This window comes from Phaethon aethereus (genome assembly GCF_964289735.1).
Source record: "Phaethon aethereus genome assembly, chromosome: 1".
Taxonomy (NCBI): domain Eukaryota; kingdom Metazoa; phylum Chordata; class Aves; order Phaethontiformes; family Phaethontidae; genus Phaethon; species Phaethon aethereus.
In genome coordinates this window covers 58,324,373-58,348,263 of record NC_138575.1, presented here as the reverse complement: position 1 = coordinate 58,348,263, position 23,891 = coordinate 58,324,373, and the positions used below count along the sequence as shown (strand labels likewise).

Below are 23,891 nucleotides of genomic sequence, written 5' to 3'. Positions count from 1 at the left end.
CAAGTCACCCTGCACTCCAACAAAGGGAAGTCTGCATTAGCGATGAGAAGAGGCAGCACAAAGCCCGCGGGGGCGAGGGGAGGGCAGAGAGCAGGCGGGACCAGCCCCAAGGCCTGCCTCGCCCCTTCCCACCCCGGCCCTCCCCACTCCGCGCTCACACAACCACCACCACCAACCACGACCACCAACCACCACCCGCGCGGCAGCCGCTGCCCACAGCCGAGGCCCAACCCCGCACTCTCGCCCCGGCAGCCCCCCCCGCCCCACTGAGGAGAGGCCCCCGCCTAACCCCAACCAGGCAGCCTCCCCCAGCCCGTCGGGGCTCGCTGCCGGGCCGAGGCGCCCGCCCCTCCGCTCAGGAGGGACACGAAGGGCGCCGCCGGGTCCCCACACCACCACCACCGCCGCCGCCGCCTCACCCGCTCCTCGGCCCCGGCCGCCCCACACCGACAGCGGCCCGCGCATGCGCACCAGGCCCTGCTCTTACACACACACACACACACACACACACACACACACCCACACGCCCCCACCTCCGCCCCGTGACCCCCTCCCCCCGCAGCGCGCGTGCCCCGCGGCCCGCCCCGCACGCGCCGACGTCGCGCGCGCGCCCCCCGCCCCCTTTTGACGTCAGTGGGGCGGACCGAGGGGAGAGGGCGCGAGGCCTTCACCCGTCCTTCCCCGCGCAGCGGCGGGACGGATACCGGCGCCCGCCTCAGAACCGCAGCCAAGCTTTTCGGTTCGGCCCCGGGAGCCGAAGCGCGGTGCGGAGGTGGGCCGCGGCGCGGCTGGCCGGGCTCCGTGCCCGCAGAGGGGCAGGGCGCGCTGCGCTCGGCGGGGGAATGCCCCGGCGTGCAGCTTACGGCTGGCAGGGTTTGTTCCCGGCCCTGCCGCTAATTTGCTGCGTAACCTCAGGCGAGTTAATTTCCCTGAGCTTCAATTTCCCTTCTCTTCTCGCCTGCTTAATTAACAAGAACGTCGAGTCTCACGCTGTGATAAATAGGCCGGGACAACTGAAGTGGTTTACCGCCTGGTGAATAAACATAAATCCTCCCCGACTTCGCTTTATGCCGAGCCGGAGCTTGTGGCGGTTGAGGAGCCGGTGCGTGACCCGGCGGAAAGACGCGCCGAACAGCTTCCCCCGCCGCTTTGGGGTCACCCGCCAGCCTGCAAAACCCCTGAACGGGCCGGATTTTTCTCCTTGGCGCTGGCGTCCTGCCGGCGGCCCCCGCGGGACTGCATCTCACGGTCTGAACACCGTGGGCTCCTATGGCGAGCAGGCGGGGCGGCGGGGCGGCTTTCTGTCAGAGCCCAGGGCCTGAGGGAGCGGCGCGGCGGTTCCCGTTTGTACCGCGGGCGGCGAGCCCCTTTGCCGGTCCCCGACCGACCCCGGGAGCTGGCGGCTTCCTGAGCAAGGCGTTAGCGCTGCCGGCACGCCGAGCCGCCGATGCCCGGGCTGAGAGGTCGGCTTGGAGGGACACACGGCGCGCTCCCTCCCCCTTCCATTGGCCTAGACAACTGTCCGTGAAAGGTTTTCTCCTATTCATTGGCCATTCTGAAAGAGTACCTGCCCTCCCAGGGCGGGCCCTGCCCGCTTGTGGCAGCTGCTTAGTCCCACCCAGTCGCTCGAGCCTTCTTATGCGATTGGTTCTTATGGCTGTTTGTCACTAGGACAAGCTTTCCTATTGGGCAGGAAGCACCGGACACGTCAAACGGGCTCTGCTGTGTGTGTATATATAGAAAACAAGTCGAGCTGGCAGTGTTTCTCCTATTGGCTTCGCGCGCTTGGCCGGGGCGTGGCCCTCTCTTATGAATAACAGCGACCCCGCCCGCCGTTGTCATGGCTACAGGCTAATCGCCCCGTTCCCTCGCCGGCGATTGGCTGCCATCGCCTTGGCGGGCCGGGGGCGGGGCTGCCGCGCCTCCCGGGGCGGAGGGGCGGGCGCGGGGAGGGGGCGGGGAAGGAGGGCCGGGGCAGGGAAGATGGCGGCGGCGGAGCGGAGCCGATCCCCGGTGGGGGGCTCCCCGGTGCCGGCCTGTATGTTCGCCCCGGAACCTGGCTCCCCGGGCGGGGGGCCTCGCGTAGCAGCGGCCGCCTGTCCCCTCCGCGCCGCCTTCGACGTCGAGGACGGCGAGGCGCTAAACGGCGAGCCCGAGATCGATCTCACCAGTAAGGTAGGCCTGGCGCGGGGGGGCGGGCGGCGGCGACCGCCATCACCCCACCGGGCCCTGCGCTGCCGTCTCCCCGACGGCCGCCTTGCCCGAGGGGCTGCCCCCCGGCCCGGCCGGAGCGGGGCGGCCCCTCAGCCGGGGCCAGCCCCTCTCCTCGCCGCCCCCCTCACCCGAGGCGAGAGAGGGGCTGGGGGACCCGCCTGCTCCGCCGGGGTGCAGGTGTCACCTCAGAGCTTCCCCGCGGGACGGAGTTGGGTCCCGGGGTTTCCTCCTCGCTCCAACATCACCCGGCCGGGCGGCAGAGCCCGTCCTCCCGCAGGGAGTCGGCCGGGAGGAGCGCAGTGAAGTTGAGCTGTGAAAAGCCGAGAGCGAGCTGTGCCCTGGCCAGGAAAGGAGGGTGCTGGTAGGCTTGTCCTGTCCACTCGTTCCCCTCCTTGGCTCCCTGAGAAAGTGCCTGCAGTGGGTGTTGCATCCCCTCAGCAGGCGCAAGGTTTGAAGCTGACAGCTGCTTTAACGTCTGGCTGATGTTCTTCCTCTGCGCTGGTTCTCTGTAGTTATCTCTGCTGCCAGTCGTACTAGTTCCCGGGGCTTCCTTCACAATCTTAAAAGCAGGTCAGAGCTCGTAACTTTTCAGCACAAGGGTTCCGTGACAAGGGTGCCTTGCTCTTGAAAACCGGGTTACATTAACACAAAACGGTTTGTTCATGTTATGCAGTTCCTTACTACGATCCAAGTGACAAAACCATGTGGTGGTCTTACTTCTGTCAGAATTTGTTCTCTCTTCCATCTTGCAGGAAAGTACATTGTAGTAATACATGCATGCCAGAGCCTGCCACAGACTAGATTAGCTGCCTTTCCATACAGTCTTCTGTTTTTTTCCCAGTTGGCTGATCTCTTTAACTATATACCTTTTGTTGCCAAGGGTTTGATGTATCATGATGCCATCTCCCACTCTAAAGTCTCCTGAAAACTTGGTTCAGCCCACTTGTAATTATGTGATCCAGAAATCAGCATAGCTGGTGCTTCCTCCTGTTTTTCTGCCATCCCTCCTTTTCATGCTTCCAGCAGGAGTTGTTCCAAAGTCCTGGATTTTCTTGCCCTCTGTGGAGAAATGGAGAGAGAGGAATTGTGTGTGGATGTGGAAGCATTTGTTTTTGAGGGAATGACTGGATATTTTACAATGTGGTACTACCTTAAAACAAATGTTATGAAGATGTGTTATAAGATAGTAAAGAACAGGAATCAAACCTGCAGTGTTTATTGAGCCACCTGTTTGTGCCTTAATGAGCTGGACAAGATTTTGATACAGGATGCCAGAATTGATCTGTGCTTTGTCTTGGACGTGGCTGATGTGGAAGAGGGCTCAGGAGGACGCCAAGGGGTGTGTCACTGATTCTTGACAGCCAGGAACCTGACCAAAACTCTGACGAAGAGAGAGGAAAGCTTTTCTCGCACAACCTCCACTTGTGTTGTCAGCCTGTCTTCCATTCCTGGAAATCTGCAGGCACTATGGAGGTGATAGGTAAGCATTTTTTTGACCTTTATTCCAAGTTACTTTTCCATACAGCAGTGTACACCTGCTATCTTTTCCCTAGACCATTCATCCCCATCTTGAATGAGAGCTAAGATGAGCTCTGCCCCATCTCTCCAAGTTAGTCTCCCGCTATGTGCTCAAAACAGCAATTCCATATGGTAAGAATGCAGTAGCTAACCTGCCCCCCCCCCCATTACCCCGATGCCCCCCATCTTTTCTGTCTTCCCAGTTGAAGTGCTGCCCTCCAATTCCTGCTTAAAATGCTGATTCCCACTGCAGTCAATTTGTTTGCTAGTTGCTATCTCTGTCCTGGTCTGACCCACCTGGTTGCTGTGTTACATACTTTTCTCCCAGTCCTCCCCCAGTACATTCATTGTAAGGTGCACTCTTTTTAGAGAGGAACACTTTGGGATTCAGTTATCAAGTGCACCTTGTTGACTGGTCAAGCAAGCAGTTCCATTCGTCAGCACAAATTCATTATCATGTCAATCTTAATGGGTATTTGTTTTCCCTTCAGTGCTAACACACTGCAGTAGTAGTCATCTTTAAGGTCAAAACCATGTCACACATTATTACTGAAGCTGATACTTATATTAGATCTACATTGACAACAGAACATTAATAGCATTTGAACTACATATGTCCACAGGAAATAGAAAGCAAGATATGACATTACAGAAGGTGCCTTTCCCCTGACTTTCCAATGGCTGGTGGTAGCCTTCCAGCCATGCAAAATGCCAGACTGTGTTATTCCAATAAACAGCAGCACTACATACCACATAGTATTTGGTTTGGTATTGGCCATAGTATTGGCCCTTAATCTTTATAGTTTGTCTGCCTTGTGGATATGGGATGTTTCTTTTGTAAGGATTGCCTGTAGTAGTGCTGATATAACCTTAGTTCAGTCCCACTGGTGTCTTGAAATTGCTGTAAATTAATACTATGGCCTCTTACTTGCTGTTAAGAGGCAGTGCAGAAAGGCACAGTGCAGCCTGTCCCCCTGGAGTAAGCTCAGATAGCTGTAGCTGTTGCCCATCTCTGGTGTATATTAATCTCAAAGCTGATCAGATGAAAGGTGGGAAAAGCCACCTCTCCCCAGAGATTGGGAAGGGACTTTAGAGATGGCATCTCAAACTTGTGAGATATATTTCCTTCTGCTGTCATGAGAATAAAACAATAACTGGTTGTTACTTTTTTGCCCTATAGGAAATCTGAGGTTGCTAGACCCACATGGCTCCTACTGATAACTGCTCAATGCCTGGCAAAGTGGAAAGAACAAAAGTGAAAATTTTTGACTTTGTGAAAACCTCTGAAAAACACAAATACGTAGGGCAAGCATGGAAGGGATTGCTCAAAGGTGAAAAGCAAAAAAAGCAGAGAGGCCAAGATGGAGGGCCTCTCTCTGACCAAGGAGATGGCAAAGAACAAGCTCCCTCTGTCCAGGAAGCTAGCTAAAGAGACCTTCAAAACAGCAAGTAAAGTCCTGCAGTGGCCTCAAACTGCAGAACTGGCTGAGGGCTGCGGGCCGCTGAGGCAGCCGTTAGAAATACTGAACGGCATTGCAAGGTGTGATCCATGAATGCTGCTATTCTACCATCCTTCTCTTGACGTCCCGCTATATCACATCAGCTGTAAGTTTCATCGGCCCCAGGGTAGGCTTTGGAGGCAGTCTACCACTGGAACACCCTTCAGCAGCACTTTTGCATGGCAGTGAAAGCAGCAGGGTGGGGGAAACAGTGTTTTGAGCTGACATGTGTGGGTACCATGCTGTTTGAGCCCCCAGCCCTCCTGCCTGGTGCTGTGAAGAAGGGCTTCAGCGAGCTGCTCGGCTGAAATGTTCCCTGGTGCTTTAGACAACACCCTGCCCACTCACACTGCTGAAGCATTTGAACTTGTAAGAAAATTAAGCTGGTGATGAGACTTGAAGAAAATGAAGTTAGTGTGCCTCTACACTGGTGGCCCCTATTGTTTTATTGATCTTTATGAGTGTAACAGTGTGTTTAAGAGATCTTCCCTCGTCCCTGACCTGTGCTGGTGCACTAGCCTGAACAGTGAGCCTGTCTGCTGTTCTTCCAGGAATTCCTGAAAGTGCTCTCTGGGCAAAACAAGCCCTCCACATCAACACACAGCCTTCCATTCCTGTCCCGATCAAGCCTCTGAACAGTTGGTCATTTCCCTTTCAATACATTTACATCCAGTGGTCTCCTTTAAGAAGAAAACAAAACCAAAATTAAAACTAATAAAGGCAAAACTCAGTCCTTTGTATCATGAAATAGAAAGACTATGTGGCCTTCCAGATCAGAGTGCTTTGCTACCCTTTGCAGACTATGCCAAGTAGTTCAAAGCCTTAGGTAGGGCACGCATCTAAAGTAGACACACGAAGGTGATTATCTTCTAGCTGTCTGGCCCTTGCAGACAAGTATGTGCACTGTGTAACCCTTAACGTTTGAGGGAGGCGTTGCTTTGGCTGCCTTAAACCTTCTAACCAGCACTTGCTGTCTGTGCTTCAGTTTTCCAGATGCATGCATCACTATGTTTTTGAAAGCTGCTTAAGCATTAGTTGTGGGCTTTTTGGTTCCCTTACACTCTCGATTTCTAATCAAGACCTTCATCACCTATGCAGTAGTAGTAGGTGGTAAAGGTAATTCCTCCCTGAATGCACATTTTATTAGCTGGGCTAGCAAGTCAGGCTGTGTTAATAGAGAATGTTGGGCAGGCTTGAAGATGTAATCATTGTGAACTGCCATAAACCATGTTTTAGGCAAATCTAGCACAGATTTCAGGCTGGCCTTAGTGCACAGGGAAGGGAAGTACATCTTTCTGGGCATGATTTGGGAACATGGAACGTGTGTGTAAGAACAGCTGGAGGAAGTATGGATTTCATTGAGAGTCATAGTGTGGCACAGGCATGCCTACTCATAGGGCTATCGGTAGGTCATAGCCTTTACAACTCTTACTAAAAGTGACTTTTTAACAGCAATGCATGTCTCAATTGCAACAGCTATTGAGCCACTCTACCAGGATGCTCAGCCACCAACAGATTTGTAATCACAGAGGCAGCCAGAGAGCAGGTAGCTGTTCGGTCCGGAATGGGTGATGAAGGTCTCCTTGGTCTGCCACTGCCAGGCCACCATTGTGGCCACTCTGTGCGAGTGTCTTCAGCTGTACTGTGAGTGACACAGGTTTTTGCCAGAAATGGCGCTACACCATTCTGTTCTAAGAAAATTCCTTCCTGAAGCACTGTCTTGTCCTCATTTTCCGCTTTGTTTCTGTCCCCTTTTTCCTCCTCTTGATGCCTCTGCGGGGAAGGACAAAGGAAGTTGTAATTGTTGCAATAATTGCAGTCAAAGTTTGTTGGTAATATAGCTGGCTTGTAAAAATGCAGCTCACCACTGGTGAAACGTCCAAATATACAAACTGCTTTGTATGTTTGCCTCTCAGCACTGTAAAGTACCTAAATTTTTGTTAGGGAGTTGAAAATAATGCTTATTCATGTTCTCTTCTTCCCTTCTGCCCCCTCAGAAAAAAAAAAAGCAGGGGGGGAATCAAGTATGTGAAAGACTTACAAGATGCTCTAGGTTTTGATGCCTAGGTGTGCTCTGCAGTGAGGTCTGTCTGGCTTCCTCTGGCTGTCTGGTCAGGCTTTGGGGGAGCAGCAGCACTCTGTGCAGCGGAGACTGGAGTACCCAGCTAAGGAATTTATTTGGAGAAAATATCTCCTCCCCTTTCTGTTTTCCTTGCATGGAAACATGTATTACACAGAAGTGGGGTGTTCACTTAAATGTGGCTTTTAAACATTGGTTACTTCAAAATGAGATGCTTGGTATTCTAAGTTGCTTTGAAGTATATCTTCCAACGTAAATGAACACTGAGCTCAGACAAATAACCTTGTGCAGTGTCACAAGGAAATAGCTGTCAGCGAAGCTGGTTTAAAAACAAAACAAAACCAAACCACCAGAAAGCGGTCCTTGGAAAAAGAGCCCTTCTCTTTCAATAAAGCACATGGCTTGATTGTCCTTATAGTTGAAGCTGGTTTTGAAATTGTTTGCTTGACATCTGCAAATGGATATTTAATCTTTTTTCCAGCTAGTGATGGTGAGTCCAACTTCTGAGCAGTATGACAGTTTGCTCCGGCAGATGTCAGAGAGAATTGATGAGGGATGTGGAGAGACCATCTATGTCATTGGTCAAGGATCAGGTGAGTATAGCTTACTCAGGAAAACAACAAAAAACATTCAGATTATAAGAAAAACCTATTTCATCTAACTGGACTGCTGCTGAAGGTAGTACTTACTTCTCCAGAATAACTTGGAAACCTCCATAAAGTATGGAGGTTCCACAGTCTTATATAGTGGAACTAAACATATTTTTTGTACAAAATCATACAAGTTCTTTTTAGGAATAAGGCATAAGTTGTCTGGGCACACCAGGAAAAACAAAGATTCGGAAATTATAGTAACAGTTTTAGTACAGACCTCCTCAGTGTCTGATGGAGGTCTTGTTCTGTCTGGTTTTGTTCACTTTTCCATTGTAAATAACAATATTTTTACCCCGTGAGAATGTATTGGAGGTACTTCAGATAGCCAAAATATATGCTGTTGACTTTCTTTTTTAGTGTGTGTCTGTACTATGGAGAGAAAGGTTTTCCTTTTCTCAGCATGAGGCCTTTATTGTCACATTAACTCAGGTGTGACTGCAGTCACTGCAGTCATTTGCCTTTGCAGATTTTAGCACTTAGCATGTATTACCATTTTGTTCTTTTTCACAATTTGAATATTTGCATCTGGCGCTGGTAAAATAATATTGAACACAGCCTTGCTTTGAAATTGAAATTTCTTTTCTGGATGCAAAAATAATTGTTTATGGCAATTGTAAGGCTAAAGGCGTGTTTCAAATATGTTAAATATTTGCTGGATATCATATTCTTATGATCAGACATTCTACTAGTTACTATGTTTAGGGAAGAATACAAAACGCTGGTCGTCAGTACCAGGGTTGGCTGAGATAATGGAGGGAGAGAGTTGTGTTACCTCAGAACTGTGTACTTTTTGGGTTTTCTTGGTGTCTTGTGAAGCAGACAACATAGAAGAGAATCCAGGATTAGATGAGCAGTGGTCATGCAGCCAGTGTCACAGGGATAACGCTTTTGTCTCCAAGCGCGTTTCCCACATGAAGCCTGAATCCTTAGTGTTTGGGATAACAGCATCTGCAGTGGACATCTAACTAGTCAGGCTAGTAACTGCTTTTGCTTCTAGGATACCTTGTGAGGGTCTTAACTGGTGGTTATTGCAGTGATGTACTTAGAAGTAGGCATTTGTTTCTTAAAATACAAGCTAAAACTTCTGTCTTCGTTTTGGGTTGCTGCATAGTCAAGGAAGATAGGGATCTTTTCTGTAAATTGGAAACAATAGCCAACAGAAAAAAATCTTGATATCCCTGCCACCATCCCTCCTTCTTATTCACTTTGAGTGTCTATGATTTTGATCATCACAGATGCCCAACTCAGGTGACTGAGAAGTGAATGGAGACTGCCAGGACACTCACTGCTTCATCAGTAGTGACCCTTCCCTTTCTCCCTTGGCTCTTACCCTCTCCTCTCCACACTTCTTATTCCCTTCTGTGACCCAGGACCTCAGCCATGGTGCTTTTTGTTTTCCCCACAGTCTCAACAGCTGCTCAGCCTGCTTGTGAGCTAGGTTAGAAATCACCCAGCAACTCTACTTGTTGTAGAGCTGTGCAATAGTTAAAATGCTGATTAGTTCATGCAAACTGCAGTTAGTGCTTACCAGCTGATGAGTCAGCCATGCATACGAATTCGCACACAGCAATAGCTTTGGTCATCGAGGTGCTGTGTGGCTCTCCACTTTTGTTGTTGTTTGTTTGGGGGTTTTTTTAAGAGAAAAAGAGAAGAGATTCTGGCCTGAAATCTGTGCAGCTTCTCAGCACCTGGGTTAGGAGAGAAGCTGAGAGCTGTGGTGGCCTTTAAATTATCTAGGTTCTTGCCACTGGCTTGCTCTGACTGTCAGCTCGTTGCTTGGATGGGCTGTTCAGAGGCAGAAGTGCCTCCTTGTTTTTTTCTGGCCTCATGTTCTGTCAGCATTTCTTTCAAGTGACAGGACGAAGGCAGTGCGGAATGCCAAAAACATTGTTTTAGCTGGAGTATGTGGGGGCTAAAGAAATTGCTGTGCAGGCCAGAGTTGCAGAAAAAGTGCACTTGGGATGTGGTTTTATAAAATAAGCTGATTGTTTAAATTGGTCCTACATTCACTGGTTAATTGTGGTCATATTTCAGTCAGAGCTTTGCTTTTGTTAATGCTTTTCCTTTTATTGCAATGCAAGAGGAGATGTTTTATCTGACTGAAGGAAATTGCACACGAAGTACCTTCAGCATGTGAAGTAAGGGAATCAGACAGAAATGTGTCTTTCTTGCCAATACCTAAGTATTTGCTTGTAGAAATTGTGAAGAAAACTCCTCTAGATGAAAGATGGTGCTTTTCTAGTATCTTTTAAGACTTAGAGTGAAGACCATCCTTTTTTATTTTGGGCAAAGGGTGCTCATTCTCTTTACATGGCTGATGTCTCCAGTCTACATATAAATCCCAGTCGGTGTGAAAGTCCCAGGCAGAGTGACATTGCTGCTGGCCGTTGCAAGGTGGTGCTCACTGACTGTCCTTTGTCTCCTCAACATCCTACCAGATGGGACTGAATACGGTCTGAGCGAGGCAGACATGGAAGCATCCTATGCCACGTTGAAGAGCATGGCAGAACAGATCGAGGCAGATGTGATCCTCCTGCGGGAGCACCAGGAAGCAGGGGGCAAGGTGCGCGACTACCTTGTTCGGAAACGTGTGGGTGACAACGACTTCCTGGAGGTCAGGTGAGGAGCTGGGTGGAAACAGGGTTAGTCAGCAGCCCAGCTGCATTTTTAGCGTGTGAGCAGTCTGAGTGATGCTGAGCCAGCAACGCTGATGCGAGTCTGGGTGTTGCAGCGACCCAACAAAGGGAACTGAGCTTGACCACTCCTTGCTAATGAAATCACCTTTTTGTTGTTGTTGCTGTCTCTTTTGTGAACAAACTGTTTGTGGCGATTTGCCTGTGTTTAGCTGAGGGCTGTTGCTGTCTGGGTGACAGCTTCACAGTTTTTCTTTTGTGTGCTGGAATCCAGGTAGGGAGTCACATGTGCACGTGTGTCAGTCTGTGTGTGCATATACTCACGCTGCTGGAGTACAATACTTTTGTCGAAGGATTCAATTCTATTCCAAGACTGTGATGATCCAAGTCACCTTTTAATGGATATATAATAGCTTGTGTAACATGACTTGAGAGTCTGCCCAGACCTGGATAGAATGGATTTACCAACAGCCATAATAGCCACCTTTATCAGAGACAAGGAAGGAGATTGCTGTAGGAGAGGTTTTTCCTCTAAAACATTTCATTGTTGTTTGAGCTTTTCCTTTTCTGGGAACAGCAATTTTAATTTCTGTGCTCTCCCTAGCACCTGGAGCTATTGCAACATGAGAAATACGAGAAAGGCAGAGGTATTCTAGACCAAATTGGGATTTAGTCTTCTTTTGAATCACTACAGAGTATATGTTGGAATGCAGGGAATAGGGGTTGGAAGAAAGATAATTCTGCATGGCATCAAGCAATGTCGGGTTCAGCTGACTGTGTTCTGGACACCAGTGACATGTTTCCAAAGTCTTCCACATCCCAGTCTCCAGAGTCTGGGATCTCCACTGTTAACGAAGAACTATGGAAGAATCTCTGCTCTGCTTGTGAAGGTCTAACATTTTTGAATCTCTGAAGGTTAGGGAGAAAAAGATAGTTATTTGCAGAAGCTGTGGTGTTTGGGTTTGTTTTTTTTTATTACTTGTTTGTTTCTTCAGGTATCATATTTTACCAGGTTCCTTTTTGTTTTCCCCTCCAGGGTAGCAGTGGTTGGCAATGTGGATGCAGGAAAGAGCACATTGCTAGGTGTCTTGACACATGGCGAACTAGACAATGGCCGAGGCTTTGCTCGGCAAAAGCTCTTTCGCCATAAGCATGAGATTGAGTCGGGCCGCACCAGCAGCGTGGGCAATGACATTCTGGGCTTCGACAGTGAGGGCAATGTGGTGAACAAGCCCGACAGCCATGGTGGCAGCTTGGAATGGACAAAGATCTGTGAGAAATCCACCAAGGTCATTACTTTCATTGACCTGGCTGGTCATGAAAAGTACCTGAAAACCACCGTCTTTGGCATGACTGGCCATTTACCTGACTTCTGCATGCTTATGGTAGGTAGCAAGAAAGATGTACAGTACCATCAGGAGTGGGGCTGTTCACAGCTTTAACAGACTCAACTTCTTTCCTGTTGCAGAGTTCTCATGGGGTTGTGGAGGGAGGCAGCATCTCCCAGTGGTGGAGGGCAGCAGCCACTGTGGATATCTAGCCAGGGCTCTGACGCGAGTGCCCCAGGACTGTCAGTCTCAGATAGGCTCGAGATGTAAAATGTTCTTGAAAACTCTAAGATTTCTAAATTCCACAACACCTTGCTAAAATTGAGGAGCAATAGGTCCTTAACTGGTGTCCAGTAGCATTTGAAATGAGCTGAGTCTGCTCGTACAGTCCTAGTGACACATCAGCAAGCTAATCACAGCCTACTGCACATCTGACACAAGACCTTCTCTGTAACCCAGCTCACTGCAGGAGAAATGTTTACATCACCGTATCTTGTATCCTTGGTGTAGGTTGGCAGTAACGCTGGGATTGTTGGAATGACCAAGGAGCACTTGGGCCTGGCGCTTGCGCTTAACGTTCCTGTCTTTGTTGTGGTGACCAAGATTGACATGTGCCCTGCCAACATCCTGCAAGGTGAGTCTTACAGGCTCTCTCCAGGGCTGTTTCTTTACCTCTGTATGTGATGCTGTCCTCTGCTTGGTTGAGGAATTACTGCCAGAGGAAAGCTGCTTTATCTGGTTTGACTGCATCTTAAACACCTTCTAGAAAACCTTTCCACTTGCCCATTTTGCAGGCAGTTCACTCGTAATCACCATTTCAAAATTACCTGAGTTGGGGGACTCAGCTGGGCAACCCAAAAGTGTTTGCTGTATGCTTTTGCTTAATTGAGCTGTAAGGGAAGAAGCATACAGTTGGGGTTGTGGCTTTGCTTTCTCAGGGAAAGTCCAGAAGCTCGCTTGAAAGCTGCTTTACTCCTTGCCCATAGTTTGAATCTGATCTTAAGCTGTGATCAAACTTGTTCTCTGGCAGCTGTTAGGTGAAAGGGCAGCTGCTTGTTACATTCTGCTCAGCTGGGCACCTCTCAGATATGCTGGTGTAACTACAGCAGCTCCTTCTTCTGTCTGAACAACTAACCAACATTTAAGCATGTTTCAAAGCAGCTGCACTTGTGGGCTATGGTAGCAGGACTGGACTAGATACAAGTGGGAACAGCAGTGAGCAGCAGGGGCTAGTGACTTTTTTGCTCAGCAGCAGTTAAAGCAACACCTCTTAACTCCAGCAGTGTCCCTTTAACCTGTGCTTGACATTTTTTCAGGCTATGACCAACTCTCACCTTTAAAATTCTCTTGATGCGTTTCTCACACTTCAGGAACATGCTTTGGTTAATTGGAGCAGTGGGGTTTTTTTGATAATCAGTCCTAAGAATCAGGAAAGTGAATGTTCCTGGTACTGTCTGTGGTTAGTTCATTATTGTAAAAATCCTAACTATGTTTCAGGTAAACATACACGTGATCAGAAGATAATCTAAATGTCTCTGTAACAGATGTTTGGCAAATAAACATAAGGCCTGACCATAAGATAATAACTGGGAAGGAAGGAGAATATTTGGCTCAGGGTGAGGAGAGAAGAGCTGCTCTTGGGAGAAGCCACTCCTGTGTCATGTTCTGTTTAAATTAAATAGGCACAAGATTTGGCTTAAGTATATCTGTGAAGAGCAGATGGCATGATTAGACGTTTGTGTTTCTGTATCCCAAACATTACTTTCCCATAGGCAATCATTTGTTCACAAAAAACGTCTAATAGGATGACAATTGTAGAATATAAATTATTTGCTCTTTTAAGCCCTTACTAGCCTTTTTTCTTTTTCCCTCATTTATCATAAGGCACTTTGCAGGAGGCTGATGCTAGTGCATCAGTAGTGCCCCTAAATGGCTGATAAATACGAGGCTTAGAAAATAAATTAAAAAGAGGCAAAAGGTCAAAGCTGGGAGCCAGGAGATTTGTCCCAAAATATTATTTCTGGATCTGGTCCATCTACACTGTTCTAGTCTGTGATGGTGATCTTTAGCTCTTTCATGCTTCTCTAACCTTCTAGGGCAAGTTAATTGCCAGGGAAAGTGTGGTGAGGTTTGTTTGGTCAAAATTGATTTCTAGTTCACATATCCTCAAATATTTACATTCCCGTGTGCTGCTGGTTTTCATTGAATTTAATATGAAAAATCCTTTTTAGCGAGAGGAAATATGTTGTAACTGCTTAAAGCTACTTAATAGTCAGCTATAAAATGTCTATTTCACAACATTGCACTTGCAGATGCGAACATGTATGTCTGTTCGTGTACAGTGTCGCTTGGCAGCAGGCTAGCTGGCATGAAATGGAAGATGAATGGCTCCTAAGTCCCACCTGGGCTGCAGCAAACTCAGTCTCACTCACATACCTTTAGCCATCTTCTCCTGTCTATTTGTGGCAAGGGCACCAGTCTCCCTTTGGGGAGAGACCCCACAAAAGCGATTTGTAAAGACGGGAGATGCTGCCCTAACAATATTCATTTCACCCTTTAAGAAACCCTGAAGCTGTTACAGCGACTGCTGAAGTCCCCAGGGTGCAGGAAGATTCCCGTGCTGGTTCAGAGCAAGGATGATGTCATTGTAACAGCCTCCAACTTCAGCTCAGAGAGGTAACGGGAGTAGAGGAGAGTTGTTTCTCTTTCGATCCTATTTGGAGACTGGGTGAGAAGATTCAGAGAGAGAGTCCCATTGTCTAGATGTGTGAAGGTTGCATCTGCCATGTAGTGTGCTGATTCCATAAGAATGTCTTGATTCTGAGATTGACCTGCTTGTGTTCCCCTCTCTTGAGACAGAAATGAGAGGCTGCTTCTGGGCAGCCTGCAGAAGATGGCAGGGTATTCAACTTCCTTCAGTCGTGGAATCTTACACCTATTCCTGAATGTCATTAGAAGGCCAAGGCAATGTTGCAGGTTTTCAAACATGGGGTGTTGTGCTTCTGACTGCTTGCCAGGCTCTCCCTTCCTAGCACTGTGTATTCAATTCAGTCCCAAGATTTTTGGATGTCTCCCTACATGTGGAATTCCAGGCAGGAAGGTGAACTAACTCCGTTTTCATCAATTTTCCTTTACAGGATGTGCCCGATTTTCCAGATTTCAAATGTCACCGGGGAGAACCTAGATTTGCTGAAGATGTTTCTTAATCTCTTGTCTCCACGGACCAGTTACAGGGAAGAAGAGCCAGCAGAATTCCAGATAGATGATACTTACTCTGTCCCGGTAAGGGGCCTGGTATTTGGAAGAATTTTCTGCTCCCTCTTTCAGGTTGATGAAGGCATCTTCCCTAGAGAGGGGAGTTCTAGAGCCCTTCTGCTAGCATGGCTGAGTAACCCCAATTACTGTTTCGTTTTTTGTTTTTTTTTTTTGGCATAGGGTGTAGGAACAGTGGTATCTGGGACAACACTGAGAGGCCTAATCAAGCTAAATGACACCCTGCTGCTGGGGCCAGATCCCCTTGGCAACTTCCTACCTATTGCGGTCAAGTCCATCCACCGCAAGAGAATGCCCGTCAAAGAAGTGCGGGGAGGCCAGACTGCCTCCTTTGCTTTGAAAAAGGTGAGATGATCTGCTCTAGACTCCCAGAACAGGAACCACCCTCCTAAATTTTGGCGTGCTCTTGGAGTTCAGTTGCAATCAGACTGCTTCTGCAAACTTCATCTGCCTCATTTCACAGCACATTAAAATCCCAGAGACCTTCTGTGGGTCCTATGTCTGGGTTGCTCCACCTGACAGCTGCCAGGTAATAGCAGTGGGACCCAAGGTAATGAGGAATAGCATTGGAGGTGTGTAACAAGGCAGAGGCATTGAAAGACTTTTCTGCATTAGTGGCTAGGCAGGGTATTTACACAATTCCTCTCAACTTGTAGGACCAGCTGCATGATTTGGGGTTTAAAAATTAGCAAAATTTGATACGATTCCTCTGGTGAAAAGTTTCTGTCAATAGGAGCTGCACTGATTTTACAGGGATATAGTTTAAGCTTTACCAAACTTCATGTATTCAGTCTTACAATTTTGTATTAACAGACATCATGCTTTTGGAGAGATCATCTGCTTGGGTAATGTGCAACCGGGATGTATTGTTTTGCTTTTAAATTATCAGTGAGTTAAAACTTCTGTGTCAGTGTCCAGCATTCCCAGCACTATAACTAAAACTTCCTTAGAAATTTCAGCTGAACTTTAGTTTTGCCACCTTTGCATAATATCATTACATACTGCTGAGCAGCTCTGGCTTTGCCTTTTGCTGAGCATGAGTTAATATCTGTGAAATCCCTTAGGATCCTTCTGGATGCAGCAAGCCAGAGAAGCAAATTTCTTCCCTGGAGAATCACGCTAAGGTCTTTTGTCTCTCTGCTTTTCAGATCAAGCGTTCTTCCATCCGGAAAGGCATGGTAATGGTGTCACCCCGTCTGAATCCACAAGCATCGTGGGAGTTTGAAGCAGAGATTCTGGTGCTCCATCACCCCACCACCATCAGTCCACGATACCAGGCCATGGGTATGTGTCTCAGTGTTGTCTCGTCTTTGTTTCCCAGTGGTAACCGTTTATATCGGCTCTAGCCTGAGATCATTTTTCTCCTGATGGCTGAGTCAGCCTGAATATAAACTTCCTGGTTTGACCTTTCCCAGCAATGCATTAGACAGGGGAGGGAGCTGACAGAGGAGAGTGGCGAAGGCTGAGGTGAAAAGGAGATGTGTGGCTCCAAGTACTTGGAGTCTGCCTGAGCCAGATGCCCATGGTGCAAAGATTCTTCAGCTTCAAATGCTGACTGAGAGACTCATTTTAGGTCCTGCCCTCTAGCCTGCTGCTTGGCATGTAGCATTCTGTTGAGGATGCTTCAGGGAAGTCTCCATTCGAAGGCAATTGTTCTAGCTTATATGTGTTTTCTTTCTGAGGACTGAACAAAGGCAGCCATGTGACCCTTATAGTCTTTGGTAGACAGTAGATTTTTACATTCCAAACTCGGAGCTGTTAGCTGTAGGGTGGCAAGAGCTGCCTTAGATGTCTGAAGCTTATTCCACTAATGGCACCATCTGTTGAAAGCCTTTGTGCATTACATTTGCAGTGCATTGTGGCAGCATCCGTCAGACGGCCACGATTCTCAGCATGGACAAGGACTGCCTGCGGACGGGGGACAAAGCCACAGTGCACTTCCGCTTCATCAAAACCCCAGAGTATTTGCATATAGATCAGCGGCTGGTCTTCCGTGAAGGCCGCACCAAAGCTGTGGGTACCATCACTAAGGTAAAGGCCGAAGAGTCCGACTTTTTTTTGCCCATTAGCTATTTTTGGCACTGAGAAGCCAGCAGAAGAATCCAGATGGCTCTGGAAAATTGAGGGAAGAGGCTGTCCTTCGATCACAAACATCAGTCCTGACATGGGTTGGAGATGACCAGTGTACTTTGTCATGTGGTGGGTCGTAACTGGTGTGAATGAAGGAGTGCGAAGTTGTGGGGTGAGCCAGATGCCTCTGGTTCTTATGGCTTGGTCTCCTTCTGACAGCCTGTAGCTGAGTCATATTGAGGAGGGCTGAGTGTCATCTCAGCCGAGTGGCCCTTTCCACCCTGTAAGGGTTCTTGAGGGCAGCTCAGGGGCCCAGGTTTCTTTGAACAACTGCTGCTTTCTTCTCCTGGTGGCTGTTGGTATCAATTCTCTCGAGGCTTTTTGTTAAAAAGCAGCACTGAACCTTGCCAGATTGGCCTAGATATTTTAGTGCTGATTTTGGCCTCTCCCTTTGTAATTTGCAGTTGCTCCAGACCACCAATAACTCACCAATGAACTCCAAGCCACAGCAGATCAAGATGCAGTCAACCAAGAAGGGAGCTGTGATGAAACGAGAGGATGGTGTTTCCCCAGCTGGGATGGCAGCTGGGGGCCCACCAGCTGGGGATGAGGCCCCCTCAACAGCTGCAGCACCACCGACACCTACTGCCCTGCAACCATTGGTAAGTGAGGAAAATACCATGTCTGTCCTAGCTGTTTGTATCCTGGTTTCATCTCTTGGAGGAAGGGCACTCTAAAGCACAAGCATTATCTCCTCATACCTTTGAGCTCACCTTGGGACTCAATGTGCAACAGAAACAAAAAGAAATGTAAGTAGTCTCACAGCAGAAATGAGAATTCTCTGATGACTGGATGGCTCCTGGTGGATGTTTCAGTGGCTAGCAGCTTAGGGTCCTGGGACAATTCAGGTTGAACCTCAGGAAGTGTCCAGTCTAACCTCCTGCTCTAAGTAGGATTAGCTGTGAGGTCAGGCCAGGTTGCTCAGGGTTTTATCCAGCCATGTCTTGAAAACCTCCAAGGAGGAAGACTGCACAACCTCCCTTGGCAACCTGTTTTGCTACTTCACTATGCTCACGGTGAAGGAGTGTCTCCATATACCCAGTAGCTGAACCTAGTGAAGCATCAAACAACCAGTCGCAGAATGGGTCTCTGCTGTCTGATGGTCGAACATCCCTATGCTAGAGAAACTACAACCTAAGAAGTAGTATTAGGCACAGGTCCTCTGCCCTGTCAAGGAGGGAGGATGGAGATGTCCAAGGAGGAGGAAAGGCTTATCTCTCTTCTTAGAGGATTTACCAGGTTGTCTTGCTGGTTGGGACTTCTCAGCTCAGCTTGTCTGAGAAGGATACCTAGCCTTTCTGGTCTGAAAGGAATGGGAACTCAATTCTAACCACAGGCTTTGGGAGCTATTTATCAGCTTTATTACTGATAGAAGAAAGATCTTCTCCTATTAGTGTACTTATCCAGTAAGTGAAAGGTTCAGGAACTGGCTGTGTCAAGAGACCTGGTCAGTATTCCCCCTCTTAATTTTAGCTGTCTTAGTTGCAATTGGTCAAATCTCACCCTCTTGAGCCAGGCTGGCTGCTGAAAGAGGGGTCTCTGGCAGGGGTTCTCTCCCTTCCCATATGCCTGTGGCTTCTTACGGATGCCCCATCTCCTCCTTGTCTTGTTGTAGTGTCACTGTGGTTATAAGTAGTGCTCCCAGCTTCCTCTTTGTTTCGTCCCTCCCCCTGAAAGTCCCTGTTGCTTTTGTTCTTGCTTACCTCTACCTCTCTCTCCTTGCTGCTTCCCCTCAGCCTGCACTGGATGAAGAGCCCCACATCCGTGAGGGCAATAAGGTATTTGGCTGCTTTAAAAGAGAATGGTGGGCTTGCTGGCCCAAGGCTGGGAACAGATTCAGGTTAGCAAAAGAGCCTTGGTAGAGGGTTGGGGGGCTTTCCCTCCATTCTGCACAAAGCCAAGGGAGCCTGAGGCCTCAATTTTCCAGGTGCTGAGGCCTGATGACTCTTATGGGAGTGAAGCATTCAGGAAATTGGGAAATTGGGTCCTCCCCGTCTTGAAGGGCTGAACTTCATGGTGTATCTGTCTCTCCTCCCTCCTTCATGGTGTGTCTGTCTGCCTTATTTCCTTCCTGCAGTGGTAGGAAGCTGATCAGTCACAACTGCCCTCCTGCTGTTTGGATGTGTGTGTAATCCATCTGAATTCCTGCTGTGTTGATATTCTGGTTTAGAAGTTGCTGTGCACTAAAGCGTGTCTTCTTGTTTTCCAGTCAAAAGTTGGAGGAGGAGGCCGGCGACGTGGGGGTCAGCGCCATAAAGTGAAGTCTCAGGGAGCCTGTGTGACTCCTGCCAGTGGCTGCTGAATTTCTTCCTCCTCCTCCCTCTGAGGAATTCCTCCCCTTCCCTTCATTTCTTATCCAAAAGATCCAGAGCAGCTTAAACCAAAACCTATCCCAGCTGATTGGCTGCAGAAGAATCATCCCTCCTCCCTGAAGGAAGCGATGGAGAGGAGCATAATTTATAAGCTAATGAAGGTGAAAAGACACACAGAACTGAGTAACTGACACCTTCCTCCTCTCCCCGTCGATACATTTTTGTACATCATGGGCTTAGTTTTTATTCTTATTAGTTTTTATTATATTTTGTGTGCATGAAGATGAGAGGAGAGTCTGGATAGAATTGAGAAGAGCCAGTTAGCTGCCTCCCTCCTCCCTCACCCCATTTTGTCCACAGGACTTGCTGCTCTCCTCCTATGTGCTGTATCAGATCCAGGGGTTCTCAAACGCCTGAAATTTCAGATGTGCAAAGGTTAAAGTACGTTACTTAGGGTGGCTCCATAGGGCATTGTTTCCTCACCACTGTGGCCCAGTGCCAAATATGTTTCTGGATTCCCTCCATCTTAAGCTATTTCTAAGTGGGTTTAATTTAATGTTGTAGTGACTGAAGTTTGAAGGAGATGGTAAGAAAGTTCATTAGTTGGAGATCTAAGAGGGAAACAAATTGGAAAGCAGTTCTTGATGTTAAGTTGAGGAATCCTATACTGAATATCCTTCTCAAATATGTTGATAGCACTTAAGATTTTAATTAGACATGTAATTAACTAGGCAGTCATTTGCCCATCCTGTTCCCCTTCCCATCATGCTGCTTTTCCTATTGTCTGTTCAGTGCACATCGGAGCAAATCTTAACCTGCCTCTCAAGGCTGTGGCAGCTCAATTGACAGTATTAAGAATATAGTGCAGGAGCGCTTGGTCCATCCCTTGAGCTGGAGAAAGCCTCCTCACCTCGATGGACAGAGATCACAGGTGGAAACATACCTTTGGAACAGAGACACCAGGCAAACATGACCTCCTCTTGATTTTGTTTACTCCAAGATTTCTCAAATCTTTTCTGGAACTCACTGGCCAGGCTTTGCCATGGCAGAGGTAGGATTTGTCTTCTCCCCTCTTGGCTGAAGAGGGCAATGATGAATTGGTACCAAACTTACAGAAGTGCTTCCAGGTTTGGAAGTACGTGGTAATTTTCCTGACTTTCATTTAATTTATTTTTTTTTAAGATTGTATTTTTTTTAATTCTGGCTTCTCCAGGAAGGCCCTGCAAGGACGGTCTATGAATTAACTTTATTGTTAATCATGTTTTTTAACCCTGGGTTGTGCAAATGATCAATTCCGTGCTTATTTTGATCTCTTCTTCTAAGCTTTCCTCTTCACTTAGCTCCCATGAGGACAGGAGTTATCCTCTGCTGGCTTGTGGTGAGCTGTGGGAGCGTGGTAGCATTTTGAGGGAGGAGATGGCATCCTCAGCAGATCGTTGCTCTCCCCAGCAGGTGCGGTCAGCCTCGGTTTCTTTGAGGGCTTCCTCCTCCTATGAAGGACTTTTTAATTTTAATTACAGGGAGACTGTAAAGTTTCTGTCCCTCCTTAGTGGGTTGTTCCTGTTTCTCACTCTGTGGCACCTGTGTGGGGTTCGTTCCAGTTCACCTTGTGATTCGAGGCAGGCTTTCGAGCCGACTGAGCTAAAGCAGGCTCAGAGGGGAGAGCGCATCCCCCGATGCCGGCACCAGCACTCCAAGAGCGTTAAGCGGCGTGGGAGAGGTGAGGAACGTGGTTTGGAGACAAGGGTAACTTTTGCCTTAGAGACTGCAGTGGCCCGAGTGTAGGTGGAAGTGGGGAGGTCAGACAGTCCTTTCCAAGCTATGTGCCTAAATACCAGCACTCTCCTGGCGAGGGAGGAACTATAGGTGGCTACGACACTAATAGCACCCGCATTGTGAGGGGGTGTGAAGTGTGGCTAGGCAGGGCGCAGGGGCCTGGTCCATTTGTCTTCTGGCCCTGTAGCAGCATCAAACTGCATCTGATTTCCCTGCCCTCTGCTTCCCAGGGGAGCAGGGAGCTCCAGGCGGTTTTCTCTTTCTCCATTCCTTGTGCTCCAAATGAAGGAGACTGCCGAGACTGGAAGAGGGTTTACTTCAGTTTGTGCAAAGGAAGGTGGTGTGTTCTCTCTTTTGTGACCAGCATTCAAAGATCACTCAGGCTCATGTGATCTATAAAATAAATTTAAAAAAAGTTTGTTCCAAGTTAAAGTATGTCTTGTTGCTTTTTGTCCCTCTGGAAAACCAGCACTTGCTGCTTTAACACCGAAAGCCAGACCAAGGGGGTTTGCCTGGCACCATGCTCCTTTGCTGGCTGCAAGGGGAGGCTGCATTCGTAGTGACGGCAGGGGAGGGCATGCCATGCCACCGGAGAGCTGCTGCTGAGCCTGTGCACAGCCCTGACGGCTTTTACTCTGCCTAAGATTTAGTGCTTGTTGGCAGCAGAGTGGTGATATGACGCTTGCATGGTGTGAGGTATGCTGCATGGGTTGGGGGCGGGGGGTGTAAAGAGCTGTTATAGCAAATCATTTGGGCCCAACTCTATCAATCAGAGACACTTTGCTGGGGGATGCAGTTTTAGCACAGCACTCGCACTGCCTGCATAAGCTTGTGCTTCCTCGGGCCCTCACAGCAATTTGCACCTCACCTGTTTCTGTAAATACAGCAGGACTCTCCAGGGCTTGCAGTGGACCTTCTCCTGCCGCCTCGGTTGGTCTTGGAGGTTCACAAAGGTTTTCGCTGCCCTGCACAGCCCTTTCCTAACACAGGTAAGTGTGGGGCTGGGAGCTGGTACCACCAGCTCGAGCGAAGGCCCACCCAGCCCCTCTACTCCTGATGTATTGGGCACTATGGACACCTGCAGGTGCTGCTGGAGGTGTGCTTACCCCTCTGCTCATGTCTATGCTCCAGCCCTTGGTCCTGAGCACCCAACACCCCATCCCTTCCCCCTTGTCCATATCTGCTTTTCTGCCTGTCCCCCTCCATCAGTGGATACTGATGTGCCCAGCATCCCACCCCCCAGGGAAAACTGCTGAGGGCAGATCTGGGCAATGCACCTTTTCCCTAGGGCAGCTGCCTGCAAGGCTGTGCATGGCACTCCTCACCATGAGCCTGCGTCCAGCCCATCCTGGTTAAACAGACAGCAATGTGACCCTCCCCAAGCTCAAGCCAGTCCAATTTCCCTTTCTGTAGCCTTTTTTTTTTTATGCCCTAGGTTAACTTCCTCACACTGAAGACAATTAAGTATTTCCTTTCCACTTGTTTTTAACTGCCTGCTGAGTAATTTACAGACTGTGTTAAGGAAAAGAGCAACACACAGCTATCCTTAATTATGCTTTGTGTTAGGCCAAGCCTCATTTGCTGCTCCTTAGGGCCATGATAAGGCAGAGGACAGACTGATGCCCAGGGACAGCTTCAAGGTCAGTGGATGAGGGACTGAGCACACAGCTGTGGTCTATCACAGAACTAGACTTGAAAAAGTCATCAAAGATGCAGTATTTTGATTTTAGGCTTTTACAAGCAGGTCTTGTTTTCATTATTGCTCCAAGCAACTTTTTCATCCCAGAGCCCTGCTCAGTGACATGGAGCTGATGACAGGCTGTCCCTAGAGTTACAATCTCAGGCTGGAAAATAAGAATTTAGCATAAGAACACACAGAAGAGCTACAGAAACAGCTCTGTCTATTTACTAGCTGTACATTATTCCTACTACATTCACCTGCAAAACACTCAAAAAGCTCACAGCAGTTTTGATATTATTTATTTGTCTTGGTCTTTTTTTTTTCTTGCATAGGCATAAATTACAATCTGTTGATTAAAAAAATCAAATTAACAAAACAGTGCAGCATTTGCAACAGGCTACAGCATCAAATACAAACTCAACTCCTGCCTGTAACCAATCTGTCTCTGCAGGGCTAATTCATAACACATGTGTGGGCAAACCGAGAAGGAGGGAGAATAGAGGGGAGAAATGGAGTAAATAAGGGAAATCTGCTCCAACAGCTGTTTTGCATTTCTCCGGCCTCACCAGGCTCATCTTCTGCATCAGCATTAGGATTAAATAGCCCTGGGCAGAGATGCACCATGCTGAAGCAGCAGCTTTATGTGCCCTCTTTTGCAAGCTGCAAAGGAAAAGTGCAACAGAAATGCAGGGAGCTGCAGCTGGCCAGGCGCTCGGTACAGCTGCTCGCGCTGCAGCCCAGCACTGCTGCAGAATTTGGGGGCTGAAAGAAAAACACACAAAAACAAACCCACA

General features: G+C 48.3%; 1 protein-coding gene across 1 annotated transcript; it reads left to right on the top strand.

The window, feature by feature from the left end:
- Positions 1–1,977: 1,977 nt before the first annotated feature.
- GTPBP1 (GTP binding protein 1) lies at positions 1,978–19,630 on the top strand (the record flags this gene model as incomplete). The annotated part of the gene is made up of 12 exons (XM_082014439.1): positions 1,978–2,175; positions 7,793–7,904; positions 10,403–10,583; positions 11,634–11,982; positions 12,436–12,559; positions 14,487–14,601; positions 15,063–15,207; positions 15,361–15,543; positions 16,347–16,482; positions 17,051–17,229; positions 17,733–17,930; positions 19,538–19,630. Exons 1-12 carry the CDS (start codon positions 1,984–1,986, stop codon positions 19,628–19,630), a joined length of 2,007 nt encoding a protein of 668 aa, XP_081870565.1. The 5' UTR covers positions 1,978–1,983.
- Between the last annotated feature and the right edge of the window lie 4,261 nt (positions 19,631–23,891).